Below are 22,192 nucleotides of genomic sequence, written 5' to 3' on the forward strand. Positions count from 1 at the left end.
GGCTTGTATCAGCAATAGCGAGGCCAGCAGGGACAGGCAAGGGATCTTACCCCCGGACTCGGCACTGGTGAGGCCGCACCTCGATTCCTGGGTTCAGTTTTGGGCCCCTCACTCCAAAAAGGCCATTGAATGACTCGAGCGTGTCCAGAGAAGGGCAACGGATCTGGTGCAGGGTCTGGCGCACAGGTCTGATGGGGAGCGGCTGAGGGAACTGGGGGGGTTTAGTCTGGAGAAGAGGAGGCTGAGGGGAGACCTCATGGCCCTCTACAACTCCCTGAAAGAAGGGTGCAGAGAGGGGGGGATGAGTCTCTTGAACCAAGGAACAAGCGCCAGGACAAGAGGGAATGGCCTCAAGCTGCGCCAGGGCAGGGTCAGACTGGCTCTTAGGAAGGATTTCTTTGCAGAAGGGGTTGTTGGGCGTTGGAATGGGCTGCCCAGGGCAGGGGGGGAGTCCCCATCCCTGGAGGGGTTGAAGAGTTGGGTTGACCCAGCGCTGAGGGATCTGGTGGAGTTGAGAGCCATCAGTGTGAGGTTCATGGTTGGACTGGAGGATCTTCAGGGTCTTTTCCAACCTTGATGATTCTGTGATTCTGTAAAAAGTGCGTGTCTGTATCAATCTATAGGCGTCTATACCTGTGTATACGTGTGTGTATACCTGTGTGATGCAGTGTCTGGCACAACGAACAGCCAGGCTGAGCCTCCCGCAGCTCGTCTCCTCAGCCGGGGATTCCTGTCAGAGGCAGCTCCCCCTGCGTTTAGGCCATTTGGGAGCTTGGAAGACATCAATGAAAAAAGACAAGTCACTAGACTACAGCTGAATTATAAATTGCAGTAACCAAATGAGCAAGGATTTGGTTTTGGTAGTAGTTTCTGGATTAAGGAGCAGCCACGGCCTGTGGGTACAGAACCCAGACCCGTCTGTTGCGCAGCCAGAGCCAGGACAAAAGGCCTGTGGGTCCGTGAGGAAATGGGGGTCCGTGAGGGGATGAGTGTGGGTGGCAGCAGGCCGGGGGCTGTTCCCTGTGCTGCCATGCTGTATGCCCTCACCTGCTCGGAGGGAGGGAGGAAGGGAGGGAGGGAGGGAGAGCACCTTGTTGCCGGCACCTTCTGCAGAGCAGGGCCAGCTGCCGCCCTTTGCTCCGTGCGGGCCAGGGAACACCCAGGGCACTTCCCGGAGAAGACCTGCACCGATCACGTCTCCCTGTTGGGACACCGGGGTGGTTTAGATGCTGGCACTGGAGGCAGAACTGGGGGGCCGGTGCCCACCCAGCAGTGCCAGGTCACTGGAGAGGGCTCCTGGCTCTTGCCAGCGGTCAGGAGGTACCTCTGCGGACGTGGGGCCCCGACCTTGGGCTGGCTTTCACCGGCAGGGCCACCCCATCCCGGCACGAATGAGTCACGGCGGCCCAGAAGTTGGGTAAGCTTTCCCCGGGGCCACCTCCCCGCTGCCCTCCGAGGATCCGGACGCCCTTCCGCAGCGGGCAGCCCCGCGGGCCGGGCCCGGCCGGGCTGCGTGCGGCTAGGCGCGTAGCCGGCGGCAGCCGCGCCCCCGGCGAGGGGCGGTACGCGGCGCTGCGCGGCTTCTTCAGCCGGTGGCGGTGACGGTGGAGGAGCTGGCGCGGTGAGATGGCGGCGGGTAGCGGGCTGCTGCTGGGGGCACTGGGATTCGCCGTTCTCCTGCTGCCGGTGGTGCCCCGCGGGCCGCCCAGCGTGGCGGAACGACGCTGCTTCTGCCAGGTGGGTTCTGCGGGGAGGGGGGATGGGCACACACACACGTGGGGCGGGTGGTGGGGCTGGGGCTCCTGCTCTCGGGGTTGGGGGGTGCGGGCCCTCCAGTGAGCAGCGCTGGGTGCAGGTACCTCAGTGCCTCGACTCTTGTGCGAGCATCAGAAAGTCTGTTGGGAGGTGGCTAGAGGAAAGGGGGACTTTTGCCCGCTGTGTCCTCTGCCTTGCCTTCTTAACTGTGTTGTCTCCCTGCCCCCAGCAGGAAAGGTGAGTGTTTCAGCCAGGGGAGCAGTTCTCCCCTAACCACCCAGGTACCTCTCATTGGATGTTTGTGGGATGTATGTTACTATAAAGCCTGGGAGCTGCCTCATCCCCTCTCCTGCAGGTCTGCCTTGCTGTTCCTCCCAGCTCCGCTGGCCAGGAGGGAGCGTGGCTGCAGCAGGTGCCTGCTACCCTGCCATGCCCAGGGGTGAGCTGAGCTGCCCTTCTGTAAAGCTCTTCCAGGGTTAATTCCCCTTGTTAATGTGACAGGTGTGTTACCCTCCTCTGTTGATGTACAGGAATGAGCAAACGCGGTACAGTCAACTAAGTGAGGAGGATTTGGGGGAACAGTCGCTATGCAGATTCTTTTTGACTTAACTTTGCACAAGCACATTTGCAAGGTCAAGGAGTGAGTATGGCAGAGTGTATTTAGTGCTTTCTTTTTGTTGCCTTTTAAAAAAGGAAGCGATTGTAAAGCCTCCTCTTGCTGGATTAAAATTTTAGCGCTTAAATGTGAGTTAGAAATTGAGAGCAGAGAAGGAAAACAAATGCAATTGTGCACTTGGCTTTGGCTTTGCTTTCAGGGAGGCTCCTCACACTTCAGTTTCATGTGGAAATGGGAAATACAAGCTATGCTGATAAAGAATTGCAAAGCATGCGTTTTGATTCTCTATCTCTGTAGGGTTTCTGCTTGTATGCTTCCTGCTTTGCAGTGAAGTTTGTCTCCTGAGGGCTGAAGTCTGAGTGAGGAGTGTGGTACAGGATACGAAGCCCTAACCACTAAATAAAGGGGCACTCTGGCATAGCAGTGGCTTGCAGGCTGTTTTCCTTGGGTAGGAGGAACTTCCATTGTATTTTGTAAACTCTTGGTTTGTTGCAACACACTTCTTGTTTATGAGGTAGCATGTGCTTTGGTTTAGTTTTCAGTACAAGTGTTCAGGTTCAAGATTTTTTTCAGACTTGATTGCCTTTGTGACAGTGTGTTATGTAGGGCAGCATTTCTCGGCCTTACTAACCACCTAACCTTTAAAAAACACACCCGAGGGCTGCCTCCTCTTTCTGTAGAAAATAATCTGCTGATCATCTTGTGCAGAACTGGTCTGTTGGTTCTTACTTACCAACAAATAAAATACAAGGCAAGCCTTAAATGGTGTGTTTTCCCCTCCTTTGTTTGTATACTTGAAGGCCTGGGTATAGTTTTTTGCTTCCTCCTGCGAACCATCTCTTGAGACAGCTTGTCAGATTAAGAAACCTTGACGTAGGGTGAACGGAAGAGCCTTGGCTCATCTGTCAGCCCTTGTTGGGACAGTTGACAAGAGGCACTTTTACGAGCGCTTGCTCTAGCAGTATTTCACATGCTGACTTCAGCGGGCCGTCATTCTGGAATGGGTGTTGCGCCCTTGTCTGTACTAAGAGCAATGCCTCACCTGCTTTTTTTGACTGTTACTTTTAGCTCTTCATTTACTTGGAGAGGTTGCTAACCAGTCCTGAAACTCTCATTAGAATCGTCCATCTGTTACTAAAAACACTTCAGTTTTCAAATACTGTTTCTGCTTTCCAATCTGTCTCACTAGCGCTGAGTAATATTTCAATATCAGAGTTCCCTCGAACTTTACAGACAGCTCGTCCCCCACCCAGATATTCCTGTTTGCATTAATGCTTTCGTCAGCCATGAATCAATTCTCCATATTCCTAGTAATTATTACTCATTTGCTGTTTACAGACTGACGTAGCTGCGTTAAAGATGTGCTGCAGGTGTTTGGCAGACTTGGATTTTGATGAGGTTTCTGGGCTGGCCGAGGGCCGCTTTCCTTCAGGGGTGTTTCTGTAGCCAGTACACTGTCATTAATGGGGAGTCCAGGCACTGAGAGTTACCTCGCTGTTACCTGAACAGACTTTCAAGCTGCTTTTGTGTTCTTGTTGAATTGGTGTTCGCCCAACAGCCTTCAGGGCAGGAATTCATACCTAGCACGGTTCCCGATCTCAGGGGGGTGGCTCAAGAGGTCGCTTCGCAGCACAGAGCAGCTGCAGATCCTTCTTTGCTAGCAGATGCTTGGAGGTACCATCTGACAGCACTTCAGCCTCTGCGGTTTGACCCCATCCTGAGGCTCCCATGTGAGGTTTGCTTCTGTGTGAGCTCTGGAAGCCCCAGTCCTTGTTTTCTGGGCAAAAGATGGGGGAGAAAGCACCTGGGCCAACATATACATCTTCCAGGGCAGATGCTGGGCATGACTGGCTAGTGGCTACTTGCTCCAAGTGTGCTGGCAAGGATGAGAGGGAGACCTAGCTGGGCTGGGTGCCGTGGGCAGGCAGAGCCACCGAGCGCTTGTGCAGGGCGACTGTAGGGAAATTTCTGCTGGGGCAGCGGGGAAGGCGTCTGATTGCCAGCAGCCTGGGAGTGGTGTGGCTTGTTCAGAAGAGCAGGCAGCTGCCGGTGAGGTTGGTACAGGCTAAAAGCAACTCTTCAGCTACTGTGGTAGTCCCTTCGCTGTGCCCTAGGGTAGCTGCAAGCAGGAAGGCAGAAGAGTTTGCCCTCTTTCCTGCCCAGCTGTGCAGTAGGTGGTGGTGTGTGGGTCTGGGACGGAGCCCCCATCAAGAGAAGCAAGCCCTCAATCCACTGCCCAGGGATCTGTGACACTGCGGGGAAACAGAAAGAGGTGGGGAGAGCAGACCCATCAGGAGCCTGGGATGGAGGTAGAGGAAGATGAAGCAAAAGCCAAACCCAGGCATTATGCAGAGTCCACGTGTGGTGGTGTTCCAAGCCGTGTTACGCACACGAGGTGGGTACGTCGGTGTTAAGAGATTGAGAGTGGCTGTTGCGGAGGTTCCAGGCGAATACCTTCCTCCCTGCTTACTCAGCAGCCGGAGCCTCTTGTGTCGCGTCTGTCCCGGTGGCTCCGTTGCGTCTCTTCCCACTGGGCAAACCCAGCCCTGCCCCTCGGTCTCATGCCAGGCTCTCCCACCTCTGCTGGGTGGAGCGAAACCCGTCACAGCCGTGCAGCTCAGTGATTCACGGATGCCAGCAAGCACATGGCATATGTTTGGGACTGGATCAATTTCTGTTTCATCTTAAAGAACTGTTCTAATTACTACAGGCTGAAGATGTAGATAAGTATTTTAGGGAGGTGGGGGGAAAGTGTTTTAAGGCACCACCCATTTCAGGGCACGTTTGACACATGCTGTAGCTCAACTGCTCTGACAGCAGGAATTGAAGTCCAAAACAAATGAGTCTCTGGCTGCGTGCAGGGATGAAAGAAACAGGTTCTGGGGTGGCAGGCGGTCAAGGAGCAAGAGGGAACTTCTGGGGTGAAGACCATGCCCTGCCAAGTGATCTGATACTGCCCTCTTCCCTGTGTCTTAAAGCGGGTCAGTGCTGTTTGGTGGTAGCATCGCTGGGGCTTTCACCTTGGTCTCTGAGGAGAGTGGATATTCTGCTTTCTGTGCTCCCTTGGCTGTGAGCTTTGGTAGACTGGGCATGCACCCAGGCCTGGCCGAGCTTTCTCAGCAGCCTTAGGAGGCAGAGCAGGAAGGTAAGCCGGCTAGAGAAATTGCCTCATTCTGCACAGTCTGACTGAAATCCTCAGAGAAAGAAGTTTTCCCTCTAACTTAAGCAGAGCTCAAGTTTTCCCCAGCACCCCGCTTTGCCTGTGCTGCCCCCCCCCAGGCACGTTCTTGGTGGTGTTGTGCCTGATCTTCCCACCAGTGCTTTTCTAAACTGAGCAGTGGATATTTTGAGATCTCCAAAGCATGACCCCCATCGACTCCTGAATACTGGGGGAGTGCTTCACCCTGGATTATCTTCAGCATGATGTTTTGCCAGGTTGGTTCTGGCTTGAATTGGCAGCTAGACAGGCCTGGTGCAAATGGTGTGTGTGTTTGCACCACGTCTGGGCGCTCTTACAGGGATGTCGTCCCCTTGGAGTGACATGTTTGTCTAGCGTGGATACAGAAAGCAGCTGAAGATTATCCACAAATCTTTTTGTAGGCCACTTTTAGACCCAATCTGTAAGCTGCCTGCCTCAAAGGATGCCAAGTTTCCAGGAAATAAAAAATGTGCTTGGTTGGTTTTTGTGTTGTGGTTGGTTTGTTGTTTTATTGTTTGTTTTTTTTTTTTTAATTTTGAAACAGCTTTAAATTGGGTAACTGGATTAGCAAATTGCGGCTGGTTTGTTTTTTTTTTTTTTTTTTTAACAGGGGTGATTCAGGCTAGTGGAAAGCTTAATTGCTATGCTGTTAACACCTGACAGAATACAGTACGTGTGTGAGGATGAGGACGAGGTGGTGGGCTTCAATGGGAACTGTAGAAATAGAAGTCATGGTGCCTTAACCAAAACGATTTGCTCAAGTGGAGTAGGGCATTCTGGCACGCTCGGATAGATTTCCCTTCACTCCCCCTTAAAACCAGCGGCAAAATATCAAAGCCCTCTTGAAAAAAAGCTGTTTCCAAAATACTGCTTCCTGCTATGGAACAGCCTGGGTCTAGATTCCTTCCCTCTCTGTCCAGGCTGGCAGGAAGAAACTTGCTCTTGCCTTTAAGGTGCTCTATGCTTAATCCAGGCTAATTTTTTTTTTTTTTTTTCCCCCACCTCCCCATTTCATGTGACTGAGTGCTTTGAGGGCAAGTGTTCCATTTCTGCCCTCCTTCTCGGAAGGAGGGCCGGGAGCTTTATTTCCACAGTAGTAATTATAATAGTTTTACTTAAGTTGATGTGTAGCTGTTGCTGAATTATCTGAGGGCTCTCCGGAAATGCGTCAAGGCAGGTGGCTCATGCTTCTCACGTGGCGCTCTCTTTTCTCTCGGTACATATTTTTCCCTAATTGCGAAGGCAGGAGTAGCACCTTTGCTTTGGATTCAGGGAGGCTTTTTCCTGAGGCTTGCAGGATTTTACTCCTTTTCCTGGGTCTGACTGCTGAGATGCTCGTGCCTTTGGTCATCTGCTGCCTTTCCTTCAAGAAGAATGTTTCCTGCTTGTTTGCTGTCCCAGGGTGTTCAGCAGCCCTCAGGCTGGTTGGGTGCCTTAAAAGTCAAAAGAGGGGGAGCCCCTTAAATACAATCCAGCACTTCTTAGATCTTGTGCATCACCCCATCACCTCGTTTGTTCCTGGCCTCCCTGGGGGAGCTTTTATGCCACCACTGGGCAGTGTGCCCTGTCACACTTCACAGGGGCTGCCCCTGACGATGTTTCCAGGGTTATTCTGCTTGTCTCTGCTTCCAGCTTTCTTGTGCACAGAGAGAAGGCAGAGCCTGGGCTTAACCCCCTAGAACAGCATCCTGTGGGGTACGTCGTTTCTGTGCTGCCTGCTGGCAGGATTTTATAGGCTTTCTGGGACAGAAGTGGCAAGAGGATTTCTTATCACAAACTCTGGCAAACATCCCATTCTTCACTTCATAAATTAATATTGATTTAAAACAACTGCCTGATCTTAAAACCCTGAATTTATCCGATACTGGGGAATAGCAGCTTGCCACATGTTGTATTGCTACATCAACATCCAGGAAAAAAATCCCTGGTGTGTTGTTGAGAGTGAATGAGTAGCAATACTTGATTTTGGCCAGGGTGATTTCCCCAAGCACTTGTCAGGGGGTGTGGGGGAAGCAAAACTACTTCTGAGTTGTGTGGCTTTGTCATCCAGACAGTAATCTACGTGTCAGAGAGCTGTAGCTGAATTGGTGCTATGTTGTTGTGTTTTGGTGTTGTTTTTTTTTTTTTCTTCAGGGCTTGCACACAGCTTATTGAGTTGTTCAGGACGATGCAAGAAGTATTGGCTTTCTACATCAGATTTAGAACAAATGTTTTCTTGCCAAATGGCTCTCTGAGGCGGGGAGAGAGACTGTTGCAGTTGCTGTGGTTCTGATTAAATCAAACAAATGGCTGCAGTGCAGCTGGTTAACAACAAGGACTTTCTTTGAGCGCTGTAATCTTCGGTGGCATTATTGTTGCCTAACTGGTCCCTTATGCAAACGCCAGCTCTCACCTGTACGAGAGTGACATCCTGAGGCTGGTCTCAAACGGGAACCTGAGCTGGCGCTGCGTGTGGCTCAGAGCTGTCACAGCAGCCGGTACGCAGCGTCGTGCTGGATTTGGCCCTGACAGAAACATCTGCCATCTGCACAACCGTGTCTGATGTGTGGGCAAAGGGGTGGGGGTGGGGGGGGTGACAGTCTAGTTCAATGTGTCTGTCATCTCTGCTTTTTAGAGACGGAAGTGTCCATCTGCCTATTACTCTGACATCAGTGAATTCTAATATATCAATGTGTGTTAGAGGAAAAGTGTTCCCAAAGCAACAAGTACGGGACACATCCTCAAGGGTGTGTCAAAAGAAGTTCTCTGCCAATTCAGCAGAGCCAGGTTTAATGTTGTTTAATTCTGGTTAAACTGAACTAGTTGATTCACTGGTAAAAGAAAAAAAAAATGTGAATTTTTTTATTGTCTGCAGTGTTTAAGAGTATTGGCTAAGTTGTTCATATTCTTTTTTTGTTGTTTTGTTTTGGTTTTTAATCCAACAGGTTACTGGTCATTTAGATGACTGCACCTGTGATGTAGAAACCATTGATGCCTTCAACAACTACAAGCTTTTTCCTAGATTGAATGAACTTCTGGAAAGCGACTATTTTAGATACTACAAGGTAATTTCCTCATGCAAAAATTGCATTCTTGCCTTAGTTTTGTATGCTGCTGCTTCTTATTAAAAAAAAAATCTTCCTTGAAGTTATTGCTGGTCTTTTTAAAATCAGGTACCCCCATTTTAATGCTGATTTTTGACAATGCAGTCAGCAAGTGTGACTCTTCTATTGTCAGAAGAATCTTAATGTGATACAACACTTCTGAAATAAATTGCATGGTTTTTTTTAAAGATAGAGAATAGAATAGTTCCAGTTGGAAAGGATCTACAGTGATCATCTAGCTCAAACAAAATCTTGGTAAATGTTAATTGTTTTGGAAGAATGATACTTGATACCAACTCACAGAAAAGAAAGACTTAAGATTTGTCCAAGAAGTTAAGGTCCTTTCCCCTTCCAGCCCTGGGATTTGTAACAGAAATAGTAAGATTGGTCTGAATGATGCATGTTTGTGTATGAAAGCACCAGAAGAAACAGCAGAACAAGGATTAAAAGAATAACCAGTCCTGATAACAAGGACAGGAGCGATAGCAATCGGTTTGGTAAATGCCAAGGAATTATTTGTTCCCGTCAAGCCCTTGCACACCGAAAAGCCCAGCACACAGATGACTTGACAGCAGAAGACCTGTGCTCTGGCCACAGGAGGATGGCGGCAAGGCTCCAGCACATCCTCCTCCTGCTCCTCTAACAGGAGGCAGGCTGTAGTCCTAAGATGCCCAGAACAAGGATACTAAATCAGTGGGGAGAGAACTTCCCTTAAGATTCCCAGAGAATGAACTGAGCATCATTTCAAGGCCAAAGATTGCCCCAGAGTAACTGATGGCCCCTAAATGGTACAACCCCCCCTGCCCAAACCCCAGTTTGTCATTGCTCAACAGGAGCCTCAGGATGTGATTAGGAATTGGTGGCCTGTGTGTCCTGTCCCCTGTGTTACCACAAACAGCCCTGGCCAGGCTGCGTGGGTGCACACATCTCGCTCCCTTTAAGATAAATAACTACCTGTTGCCACTCTCACTGCACTCAACCGTGCACCAAGTTTTGTTATCTGAAGTCTTGCACTAAGGCACTGAAGATGTGTGTTGGTAAACTGTGGTGTGGAAGGTTGGCTTGGCTGCATGGAGGAAATGTGTAATAGGATAATATGTTATTTGTAGGTAAACCTAAAGAAACCTTGTCCTTTTTGGAATGACAACAGTCACTGTGGAATAAGAGACTGTGCCGTAAAACCCTGCCCATCCGTAAGTACCAAATCTGTTCTTTTACCTCTTTTCTATATTTGGCTTTTGCAGGCCAAGAGAAAGAAGCAGGCGAAGGACTGATTTTTCTCATTATTGTAGCTATAGCAAAGCTGTGGCTCTGATGGAGCTTTCTTAGGTGCAGTCATACTGGTACCCGTGAGAAAATCCCAAATGCTGAATTCTGAAAATTTAAGGAAAAGCTAGGCTTTTAATAGCTGACCCTCCATGAATGGCCAAAAACTTGTCCTGGTCCCTCTATTTTTGGTATTAGTGAGACAGTTCTTGGGCAGATCCACTGTCATTACAGGAAGTGCCTCTTGTGTTAATTGCCAGGATGTTCACACTGTTGGCCTGTGAGCTATGCTGTGGTTTGCAGTTTTGGCTGACAAATTTGACCTTTCCAGCCCTCTGTATGTGAAATGGCTCTTCCAGAGTCCTCTGTTTCCCAGTACAAAAGCAAACGCTCTTGTCCTCCTATCCTGGAGAAAAGGGTTTTGTTCGCTGAGCTAAAAGAAAGCATCTTGACTGCAGGTGTCTGCCTGAAAAGAAAGGGATGAGAAAGTCAGTGAATCAGAACTTGGTCGCTGGGTTGACAGGGGTGGTGAAAACACCACCCAGCCTGGCTTCTGCTCTCGTTCCTGGGTCTCTAGAGCAGTCGGGGTGGACACTAACGGTGCGTGGGGTACGCCCTGCCGACAGGGCGATGGGTGTTCTGGGTGAGAGAGCCCTCCTGTCCCTACCTGCACCCATTTTTCCAACTCGCTGGTTTCTTTTCACGTACTATTTAAAGTATGCCGCAGTGAAGTGGGTGTCTGTCCCCCTCACCTGGGAATTCTGCGATAACCTGACAGAGTGTAGTTGTTGGCTGAAAAAAAGATCTCAGCTGATACAACACCTTGAAACAATCTGGTACAGGCGTGTGTGGGCATCACTTAAATTCTGATACATATGTTAAATTCATTTGTCTTCTCGGCAACTACCCTACCCCTCAAACAAGTGCCCTCTGCTTCCCTGGTCTTCAAAAAGCACCTATTACAGACCCAAAATGGAATTATGATTATTTTTGTGTTCTCAACCCTAAATATTGTTTACTTTTTTCCTTAAAAAGGATGTTTTTGGTAATGAGTATGACCAATGTGACGGAGTAATGTTACAATTATGTTAGTAGTGGCTAGAAATTGTTCTTATTTTAAGAACTGTCTGTGTCACTGCTGGTTTTAATTATTTTGATTTGGGTCCATTTCATTCTGGAAGCAACAAAAATAACTCTTATTCATTGCTTAATCTTTCCCTTCCTGTGCTGCTTGCCATCTTAGTATTTGCTCCTGCAGCGTAGAAGTGGTTTTATTGCCTTCCTGCTGATGGAGGAAATGGAAGCTGAGGACAATTTAGGGCCTGATTGTCTTGTGTGTACTGCTTGGGCTGTGTGGGGCTGACAAGCCTGACATTACATGATGAAGTGGTAAAAAGGAAGTATTTGAATGACATGTGGCAGGGGCTGGGAGATGCAATATCTGAGGAGGTGCCTGGGCTCCTGCCAGGAGCAGCAGCATCACTGGGAGACAGGACATCAGCCACCAGCTGACCAGAGGCAACTCCAGCTCCTCTGAAGTTTATGTTAGCTTCCCCAACCTCACGCTTGGGTAAGCAAAACATAACCTGGCATAGCACCTGTGGAAGGCTGCTGACCTTTTGAGAAGAGGAGACTTGTGAAAAATCAAAATAAAACACCAAGAATATTGCTTAACCTTAGTCTGTGGAGGAGCCAGAAACAGGAATGTGTTGTAAGCTGAGCTGAGCACTTTGATTACCTTCTAGAAACTGTGGTAACCTTCCTAATCTTTCTCAAAGATCACACATCAGCCCCATGTGTAGCACAGGCTTAATTTTGTCTTTCAGGATGAAGTCCCTGATGGAATCAGATCTGGAAGTTACAAGGTAGGTGTGTCTGCATGCACAAAATGACACAGATTTGTGTCACTGCAGCTGATAAAAGCAGCCTTAATCAGATGGGCAGTATTTATGGCTAAATTTTTTACCCTTTTTAAGTGTTTGGCATGCTGTGGAGCCTTTGAGGGGGCTGTCCTGGAGTCAGGTATTCCCCTCCACAAACACAGAACAGTTTAGCAGACTTCTCCAAGGCCCCGTATCGTCAGGCACAAAATGCTCCTGTGGCAGTGCCAGAGGCTGCTGTGAGTCCCTGCAACAGTCATCACAATTGCATAAGCCTCTGAATATCTGCAGACATCCTGTGGAAATACAGGGTGGGATGAATCATAAAAGTGTTTCTGATGCTTAAACTGTTTAGTGCTTTAAAGGTGGAATTGTAACAGCAGAAAAACTGCTTTTTAATCTGCCTCTCTCCCCACCCCTTTGCTTTTCAACCCAGTACTCAGAAGAAGCCAATAACCTTGCTGAAGAATGTGAAGAAGCCAAGAGGCTCGGAGCTGTTGATGGCTCTCTGAGGTTTGACTTCTTTTTCCACAATCTTCCCTTGTCTCGAAGGAAACCTAGTATCCGTGCTCTTTCTGACAGTCTTTTTCCACTTTTCTTGCAGCAAGGAAACCCAGCAGGCAGTGCTCCGGTGGACACGGCACGATGACTCTTCCGACAGCTTCTGCGAAGCTGATGGTATAGGGACCTGTTTGATCTGACAAGTCTTGTAATGGGATTTTAAACACCTCTGCAGAACTTTCAGGCCAATGTGTGATATTTCAGCAAGCCTGGAGTGTAGATAGCATTTCTTTTTTCCACCACCACCCCCCCCTCAGTATTTTGGAAATAATACGGTGCAAATATTTCTGACAAAGCTTTGTGGCTGCTCAGGGTCTTGCTGTGTTTAGCAAGTTAGCAGCTTGGATGGGACACACTCAGAGTTTGCTTTGCCATCGGCAGCCTTGCACTCCGATCGCTCCGAAGGGCAGAGCTTTGCCCCGCCGCAATGGGGTGATGCGTAGCAAATATTATTCACTTGCCTGGAGAGGGAGGAGCTGGTGTCTCTGCAAGACTGTTGGGGATATGAAAGGATCAGCCTGGGAAGGTGGCATTTTCCTGCAGAAGTTTTTGTCACTGACTCTGCACTCTGCTTTGCAGACGTCTATTCTCCCGACGCGGAGTACGTGGATTTACTCCTGAATCCTGAACGCTATACTGGCTACAAAGGACCGGACGCCTGGAAAATTTGGAACAGTATTTACGAAGAAAACTGCTTCAAGTAGGTGCTTTGGGAGACAGGTTCCGCAAGCCTGCAGGCGCTGACTCTTACAGCAGGGCTGCAGGTGCTTTAGCTGCTCCGTTAGTTCCCATCCTCCTATTTTGGCTGCGATGCCTGTGCAGCGTGGGCTGTCAGAAGAGGGGACAAGCCGTGCAGCTGCCCCACGAGCCCCCCTTGGCTGTCCTTCAGACCACAGCTTGCCCTGGTTTGGGCTCCTGATGCGAGCCCTGCCATGGGGTGCACCAGTGATGTGCTCCTGGGCACCCAGTCCTGTCCTACCTGGCCGTTGCAGGGAGCACTCTCCCCAGTCTCTGCCCAGTTTGAATTCTGCTGTGGGCACCTCTGGGGCTGACGCACTGTATGGGTGGGTGCTGGTCTGTGGTCTTGCCTGCTGGGATCTCTCTAGTGATTTCCTCCCCGTTCGTAGTAACGTATCATGTTGCACCCAGGCCATGGGATAATGTCCACTAGCACCTCTGCAGACACTTGGGTTTTCCTAGCTGTTCTTTATAAAGAAAGAAGGGGGGGGGAGAGAAGAAAGCCACATTTTGGAAAAAAAAAAAAGAGAAAGCCACATTTTGCTCTACCCCTTTCCTGTCTGAGCAAAGCTAATGCACAGAAGGAGATCTAAGAATTCCTTAGGCTGACTGCAGAGAAATAACTACTTCTGCTGTTCTGTGTTTCTGCACAGCAATGAGACAATCACTTATTTACCTATCTTAGTGAAATTTTTTTTTTTTTTCCTCTTAGGCCTCAGAATGTAAAAAGACCTTTGGCATCTGGTAGAGGTGAGTCATCTATCTCACTAAGTGGTTTAGTAGTGTACTGATCCTAGCTCCAGGAACACTAAATGCTCTCCAAGCTACTTCTACTGAATGTGAAATATGTAGTAGTGCTTGATCAAGTGTAGAATTTTATAGCTAACACAAGGACACCTGGCAGTGTGGCTCTCTAGCATCCATCACAGAGAAAGGAAGTCTCCTCCACTCCTGGAAGGAATGTGAGTTTTGGAGGGACTAGGAGCAGGACTGAACCCTGAGCTCTTCCCGGGTCCCTGGTTTCTGCGCTTGGCAATGCCAAACCCTCTGTGACAGTCTGAAATGAGAACCTGGCTGGGATCCTCTGTGGAAACCATCCAGTAAGAGAAACTCTGCCCTGGAGGCTAAAGCCAGACAGCGTAAATGAAAGTGGGGAAGGGTTTTGTAAGCGTAAGAGCTTCTTGCCCAAGGCTGTCAAGAGACCCCATGTCATCCTGCCCAGACATCTGGAATGTCATCGACCCCACTCCCTGTTTGTTTGACATGAACACCACTCCAGCAGTACCCTCTGGGGTGATCTCTTGCTTTTCCCCAAGCTGTGGAGGTGCTTTCCCCCCTCCCTTGACCCCTGTGCAAAGAAGAGGCGCTTCAGGAGCAGCCCTGGTGAAGGAAATGTACAGTGTCCTTTAAAACATCGGTCCTTCCCTTGACCAGCTCTGTTTAGGACAAGATCAGTATGAAATAACACAGGTACGTTGAGGGGAGAGGGAAGGACAGCTGCTTTGCAGATGAGGAAGCAGGAGGACGTGAAAATAGAGGATCTGACACCTGCCAGAGTTGTTGCAAGCAACTAATAAACCGCAAGAAGCGGGGATGAGGTCTTTGAGCATCCTGCCAGAGGTCATACAGGAGATCTCTGGCAGAGGGAGACATTTGCATCCCTTGTTTTCTGGTTTCTGCTTCAGCTGCGTGGTGGTTTTACTTCCTTTGCAAATATTGATCCCTCCTGCGTTGGTCAGGTTATTCAGTAGCATTGCTCATCTGGTATGTTCACTGCAGCCGTTTGAGATGATGTTTTCTGTGTTCAGAACATTTCTAAACCTCCCCGGAGAGGCTTGTTTTCTTGTCAGAGCAGATTAACAGAGCAATCTTAATGCTTGTGCTTTGGAGTTTAATTTTGGTCATGTGTAATTTTTATTTCCTCTTTTCTCTCCCTCCACCACTTGTGCCTTTTTTTTCATCCGGAGATGACGGAGGTGAGTGGCACTCTGTTTGTTTTCACTGATAACAGAAACAAATGTGGTGTCTTTATCATGCTGTCACGAGCTGTACTGTTAGATAACGCACCTGGTTAGCAAAGTCATTATTCAGGCAAAATCAGAAATTGTCTTGAAATTCTGCTGTGTTCAGAATCCTGTAGAGAGATCCCTCAGAGCTCCAGTCCCTGAGGCCAGCCCAGCCTTGTGTGGGGGCCTTAAAAACCACCAGCAGGTTTTTTTTTAAGAGTACAAGTCCCATTTGAAAAATCAAGTCAGTGAAGTGTCATAAGCCTTCACAGGATTTGTGTTGTGGGTTTGGGTGTTTTTTGGTTTGGTGGTTTTTTGTTTGGTTTTTTTTTGTTTTTTTGTTTGTTTTTTTTTTTTTTCTTCAGTGCTTGTTATTGCTGAGAAAGCAGCTCTCAGGCTGGAGCTTTGCAAAGACTTGTAGTCCCAACAGCCTCTGGATGATGGCTGGTAGGAGCTGGGTGCCCAACTTCCTGAGGCCCTCTGGGGCTCTCGTTTGGGAAGAGCTGTGCCCCGCAGCTCTTCGCCCTCCGCAGCACTGGGCCTGTGTATCTGGCACGTCTTTGTCTCCAAATTATCTCCAAATCCATCTTTATGTTCTCCAGATGACTTTCAAGCATGTATTAGGGGGCAGTGTGAAACACTGGCTTGTGAGATTGTACATGCTTGGTTGCAGTGTTTTATTTTATTTTTAATAAAAATACCTGTCTCCCCATCCTGCCAGAAGATAAGTGACCCGTGGTCCTTGTTTCCCCCTATGCTGTGCCGTTCTGCAGCGCTTCTGCCCCTGCCAGCCCTTACTGGGAAAGGCCATGTGCTGTGTTCAGCTGCTGCCACACTGTTATAGAAGCATCAGTCAGAAGAATGGGGAGGAAAACTATTTTCTCGCTCTTCTAATGCTCCTCTCCCTGCTTCTACAAACCAGAGTGGGCAGAGATCCTCTGGGGGCTGGCCTCAGAGGTGGTTGCAGGCTTGGGTAGTACTCTCAAACTGATGTGCTTGTTTTCCTTTTATTTCCAGGGCATATGTTTTACAAGTGGCTGCAAGGTAATCCTTTTCCTAAACTTGACTCATTTCCTGGGATAAATGCAAAACGGCCAGGGAGGGGGTGGGAGTGACTGGCTGCCCACAGGTGGGATTAGATTTCTGTCTGACAGCCAGGAGAGGAAAATTCAATGTATGTTTTCAGGCTCATGAAGTGCCCATTTCTTTTCAGGTGTCTGTGTAGAGAAGCGAGCTTTCTACAAACTTGTTTCTGGTCTCCATGCAAGCATCAACATCCATTTGAGCGCCAGGTACCTTTTACAAGGTAAATACAACTTTCTGCCTTGGCTCTCCTGCCTCGCTCCTAAATTGACACCTCTGTGGCTCTGCTGAATGCCAGCTGGAGCCTGTTCCAGTGGGGTTCAGGCCTACTTCTGGGCTCCTCTCTTCCCTCCCTCAGCAGGGACTGTGTAACAGAATTAGCAAGGCAGTTACCACAGGCCTTCAGGTCTTAAAGTGGCTGGACTGTGCTCTGTACCAAGACTTCCAGCACGTATTCCTTCTGTTCTTCCCCTGAGGTTATTTTGGAGTGGGTTTCTAACTGCCTATCGAGACTGTCCCTTCCTAGCCCGTCTTTATGACGGTCAGTTTAACAATAATCTCCTCTAGACCATGAAATGCTCAACTGGGCTTTCCTGAGACCCTCAAGCCATTTCCACCTGCCATTTCTGTTTCCTTTGTGTGCTTTCAGTAGTGATCTGAAGAATCTAAATTTCAACCCTGGGGTTGAAAATCGAGGGGGGATGTGAAAACATGATTTGCCTGTCTCGCATGGCCAAAGGCTGCGTCCTGCAGCATGGGGTGCAGGTTCTGGGTGACTTCCCGAAGGATTTAGTCTTGGTAGTTTGGAGTGGTACCTGTGGACCAAGCCTACCACCTTTATTCTGCTAAAGCTTACAAAAATCAAGGGTGGATTTAGAGATAGCTGTTGGAATTTGGAGAAGTCATTTAGGTTTAACTAAGTAATTATAGTTAAGTCTCTACGGCCCACGTAGGCCTCGCCTTGATGTGAGTTAGACTAGGTTAGAGTTGGGAGATACAATAACAAGAGAAACATCAAAGGCAAGAAGTGAGCTGGGACTGCAGAGAGGATTAGGAAAATAAGGTTGGCTACAGGCAGCCAAGTACACGTCATTTATCTGGCTGGTGTAGAAAGGGATCACTTCTGTTGGGGAGCAGCTATGGAAGATGATCTCTGCTCGGAGAAGACATCCCTTGGCACAGCTTGGGCCCACGTAGGGGTTTGGAAGGGGATCTCTGCTCGGAGAAGACATCCCTTGGCACAGCTTGGGCCCATGCAGGGGTTTGGAAGATGATCTCTGCTCGGAGAAGACATCCCTTGGCACAGCTTGGGCCCACGCAGGGGTTTCCACCTGCAGGCCCTGTGGTCGCCTTGTCGAGAGCCTACCTGGGCTCAAGAGTTGGGACTGGTTATCCTTTGGGGATTTGGAAGAGAAAACTTCTCCCATTTTTTCATTTTTATACAGCAGTTTGATATGACTGTATTATATCTTCCACTACATACTTTATATAATCTTAAGTACACAATAGGATGAGCAAACAGAAATATTCTTTGTGAAACCCGTGGGCTTGATAATGGAAAATAGAGCCTGGTCTTCTCTGATCCTTGGCTGCTTTTGTTCTCCAGCATTTCCATAGCAGAAGGAATTCTCCCGATGTCCCCGTTCGTTAGGGAGCCTCCCAACCTCTGGCCCCCACGCTGTGCTGGGAAGCAGCCTGATCCAGAGGCCTGCCCAGTCTGCCCCTGCAGAGGCTCAGCCTAAAGCAGAGACCGTTTCAGAGTTCTGCAGTGGGTTGGTGGCTTTTGTGGGCAGGAGTGCAGGAATGAAGGGACCTTCAGAGCCCGCCTGCGACTGCCATCCAGCCCTCGTCACTCACAGCGAATGTTGAGCTCTTGCCCGCCTCCATAGGTTTCAAAAACCATCAGCTCACCTGATCAGAAACTCTTCAACTGATTTAACTCCGTTTAAAATAGGAAGCTGCTGTTTTTAGCTTTTGCTTCTAAGCCTGGCTCATGTTTTCAACCAACCAACAAAGCTCTGCAGGAGTTCTGCATTTGTTGGCCTTTGAGTTTGGTTAAAAGCACGATTCTTTTGAACAATTTGAGGTTCATGAAAGGGCTGTGACTATTTTAAAGCTCGGATCTCCCTGGTTTGAGTTACGGGTCCCCGTTTAGTGGGATGGTGGGAGGAGGTGAACCAGAGCTACGCCCATCTGCCTCATGCTGCTGTTTTTGGGTTTTTTTTCTCTGACAGATACGTGGTCAGAGAAGAAATGGGGCCCCAACATTACAGAGTTCCAGCAGAGATTTGATGAAGTCATCACCAGAGGGGAAGGTCCCAGAAGACTCAAGAACCTGTATTTTCTCTACCTGATAGAGCTGCGGGCCCTATCCAAAGTGCTGCCGTTCTTTGAGCGCCCCGCGTTCCAGCTGTACACGGGGAATAAAAGTTACGACGCGGAAATGAAAAACCTATTGCTGGAAATTCTCCATCTGGCCAAGTAATTACGTTCAGTACCCGGGGAGAATGGTTCTTTCAACCCTGGCATCTCTGAGCGTACTTAACCTTTCGCTTAAAGCCCCTAGAAGAGCAGGTTCTGGGGTCATTCTCGTAGTGGGATAGCGTGATTTGTGTGGTAGTGTAGTATTGCTGGGAGTATGTTGGTACCTGTATTCAAATTGCAAAACAGGGTAATTAGGCCCCCAGTGTAATAGTCTAGGCTGCCTTTTTGATTTAGCAGAATTGAATTTAATAACTGCCTGCATGCCAGCCCTGAAACTGGCCACCTGTTTGACTCATCTGTGGAATACCAGCGCCGGCTTTGTGGTTTTGACTAGGAAAAAAAAAATCCTAAAAATGTTGGTAACAGTTTGGGCTATTGGATAGAATTTGGAGTAAGAGGAACGGAAGATACCAGAACCAGAGAGAAATGGGTGTCTCCTAACGTGATCGATGTTTGACTTTTATCTTGTCACACTCCTGTGCCTTCAGTCCTTAGGTCTGTTAAAAAACAGACTATAATTGCTTAGAAGCCATAAAGCAATGGCTGGAAATGTCTCCAAGGGGAGATGTAAGCGAAAATTTAAAACCTCCAAGAGATGTAAGAAACAAGCAGCTTGCCCTTCAAATACATCTAGAGCTGTCCAGTGTCTGACATGAGTTTCACCTGCACGCCTAACCAGATACTTCTGTGGGTCTGCACTTCAGCCGTACAAGCTCTGGAGAGAGAAAACTCTTTTCATTCTGTTTCAGGTCCTTCCCGCTGCATTTTGATGAAAACTCATTCTTTGCAGGGAATAAAAAGGAAGCCGCAAAACTAAAGGTAATTGGCCAGCCCTTCCCTTTGGGGCACTTGCTACCTAAAGGGTATTTGCAGGTGTGTGTCTGGGATAATAGTAGATCTGAAAGGGCCCCCAGTAGGCTCACGGTACTGGGTCAGGTATTTCCAGTTCATTTTGCTTTCTGGATGGTTTGGATACTTGTGGGTAACTACAGAGCGTAGGGTGAGCCTTGAGGAGTGGTGAGTGGCTGCCAAGCACCCCCCTTCAGGAGGTGTTTCCTAACTCAGGCCCATCGAATTTAGCCCGAATTCCAGATTTAATACATTATTGGATTTAGATTAATACATGGAAGAAGTTCCTAATTAGTGTATAACCACGATCAACTTGAATATCTTTTCCCCTAGGAGGAATTTAGGCTACACTTTAAGAATATTTCTAAGATAATGGACTGTGTTGGCTGCTTCAAATGTCGCCTGTGGGGGAAGCTGCAGGTAAGCTTTGTCAGCAGCGGGGGACGCGGCCGGACACGCCTCGTGTGACGGCACTTTGGGGCGCAGACGCGGTTCTTGGATACGGGCCAGCTCCTGGGTACTGGAATTGTGGCAGGAAGCTGTGTGCTAAGCCCAGCTTGCTGGGCCTGGCCAAGCTGGGGGGGGGGGGGGGCTTAACCTGCTATAGGGGTGCAGGGCAAGGAGGAGGGTGCTATAAAACCGAGGTTTTGAAAGCTGCGCTGAATTTTACGCGCGATCACCGTAACGCTAAATAAACATAAAGCATCCCGGCTCTGTTCCGCTCCCTTGGTGGTGTGAAGTGAAATCCAAGTCTTGCTCTTTTGAGATGATGCCAACAGGAACCCTTGCAAAGATGGAGGCGGGGGGGGAGTGAAGTTAAACTTGTGAGTCAGGCCCCAGATGCCTCCCCGCCATTAAATGATCTTGTTTGTCATGCACAGACGCAGGGCTTGGGTACAGCGCTGAAGATCCTCTTTTCTGAAAGCCTGATAGAAAAGATACCTGAAAGCGGCCCTTCCTATGGATTCCAGCTGACAAGACAAGAAATTGTTGCCTTATTTAATGCTTTTGGAAGGTTAGTTTGAGACTTTTTTTCCTCAACTTTCACCCAACCTGCTGTGTTACATCCCGTTTAAGCTTAAACACTCGGTTCTCATCAGCAGTATTGGTGTTAACTGCTCGCTCTGATCTCAGACAGACACTGTCAAATATCAGATGATCATGTGGGGGTACAACAGTTGGAACAATTTAAAACAACTTTTTTACACTCTGAGTTTCTCTAAGGGGTTCAAGGAAGCATTTGTATTAGGATACAAAGATGGTGGTGGTTTTTAAGAAGCTGTGTCCCTAGCCCGGGGTTGCTGCTCTTGTTCTACGCTCACTTTGGAGTGTTCCTTTAAGCTTCTTGCTTCCACCTGGTTGCAATTTAGCAGGAATCCATCAGTCCAGTCCTTGTGGAGAGCTGGATGAGGAGTTTTGGGAGGGAGAGGAGGCCTTTAGGAGGGAGAAACGATTGCAAGACACCAGTTACAGGTTACCCCTTAGTGGTGTCAGTCTGATGCGGCGCCTTTGCTGCCGCTCCAGGGGTGAAATGCATTCAGCAGGAAAACAAGATAGGTGATTCAACAAAAAAACCAAACAACACCAAACCAAAAAACCCTTTAGAAGAAACATGCTTATACTGCAAGGAGACTCTGCGACCTGCCTGCACAGCTGGTAATATTATGGTCTGTTTCTTGACCTCTAGTTAATGGGTTTGACTGATCACTGCTGAGCTCGCTGTAACATCCTGTTCCACTGCGTTTCTCAGTGTTTGCTTTAGAGTCTGCGAAATTAGTGAAGGGCCTGGTTGTAACCAGAACCTAATTTAGCTGAAATTCTAAATTCTCTCTTCCCAAGAGCTCCTTGAAGCTTTATTTGATAGCGGTCCCTTTCTCCTGAATTTTAAATAAGGTGTGATGCATATGTTGCTCTAATGTTTCCCTTTTCACTTCCCTTGCACACAGGATTTCAACAAGCGTTAGAGAACTGGAAAACTTTAGGAACATCTTGCAAAATATGCGGTGAATTCATTGGAGAAAGAGACTTCAAGCTTTACTGCTTGGCTGTTCTGGGTTCTCTAAAAATGGACAAACACCATCGTTCCGTCACACTCTCAACCACAACATACTGAAGACCAGTTGATTGTCTGTAACCTGCTGATGCCAAATATTTTGTACAAGGGGGAAAAAAAACCTTTTATACAAAAAAAAAAGTGGGGACTATATGTAAAGTTTATTTTATATATTGGAAGATAAGTCTTATAAACTTCTTTAAATAGGGCTGTACTGTTTTGATGGATTAGATTCTCTCTTTGCCTTCAGAAGCTGGAGGTAGGGTAAGAACTGTGACACTGAATAAATTTGGGGAAGATTCCTTGTCTGCTCTGTGCTTCCAGCCAGCCCCTCACTTCCAGCGCTAAAAAAAAAAAAAAACAATTACAAGGGACTTCTGATGCTCAAAGGCCAAGCAGCTGGGGCAGAGCCAGCCCTGAGGCCACCATCTGCCCTTGCAAGGGGGGCAAAGGACAGGCTCGCTGCCACAGAACAGACACCATGCAGCTTTTCACCCCGCACCCCCCCCAAAACATGCCCTGGGGGCAGGTGCTGCTGTGCAGGACGATGCAGCATGTGCTCCAGCTGAGCTGCGTAGATAAACCTGGGCAAGGAAGTAAGGGAAGCACTGAGTTCCAG

At 48.5% G+C, this 22,192-nt stretch overlaps 1 protein-coding gene across 1 annotated transcript; it reads left to right on the forward strand.

Moving 5' to 3' along the window:
• The first annotated feature begins 44 nt into the window (after nucleotides 1-44).
• ERO1A (endoplasmic reticulum oxidoreductase 1 alpha) lies at nucleotides 45-21,875 on the forward strand. The gene is made up of 17 exons (XM_074821126.1): nucleotides 45-67; nucleotides 1,371-1,737; nucleotides 8,495-8,614; nucleotides 9,763-9,846; nucleotides 11,746-11,784; nucleotides 12,236-12,312; nucleotides 12,404-12,477; nucleotides 12,940-13,060; nucleotides 13,811-13,852; nucleotides 14,415-14,422; nucleotides 16,122-16,148; nucleotides 16,318-16,410; nucleotides 18,422-18,668; nucleotides 19,421-19,490; nucleotides 19,854-19,940; nucleotides 20,402-20,535; nucleotides 21,467-21,875. Exons 2-17 carry the CDS (start codon nucleotides 1,627-1,629, stop codon nucleotides 21,525-21,527), a joined length of 1,395 nt encoding a protein of 464 aa, XP_074677227.1. The 5' UTR covers nucleotides 45-67; nucleotides 1,371-1,626; the 3' UTR covers nucleotides 21,528-21,875.
• Nucleotides 21,876-22,192: the final 317 nt, after the last annotated feature.

Source organism: Strix aluco, chromosome 4 (assembly GCF_031877795.1).
Source record: "Strix aluco isolate bStrAlu1 chromosome 4, bStrAlu1.hap1, whole genome shotgun sequence".
In the NCBI taxonomy this organism is placed as follows: Eukaryota; Metazoa; Chordata; class Aves; order Strigiformes; family Strigidae; genus Strix; species Strix aluco.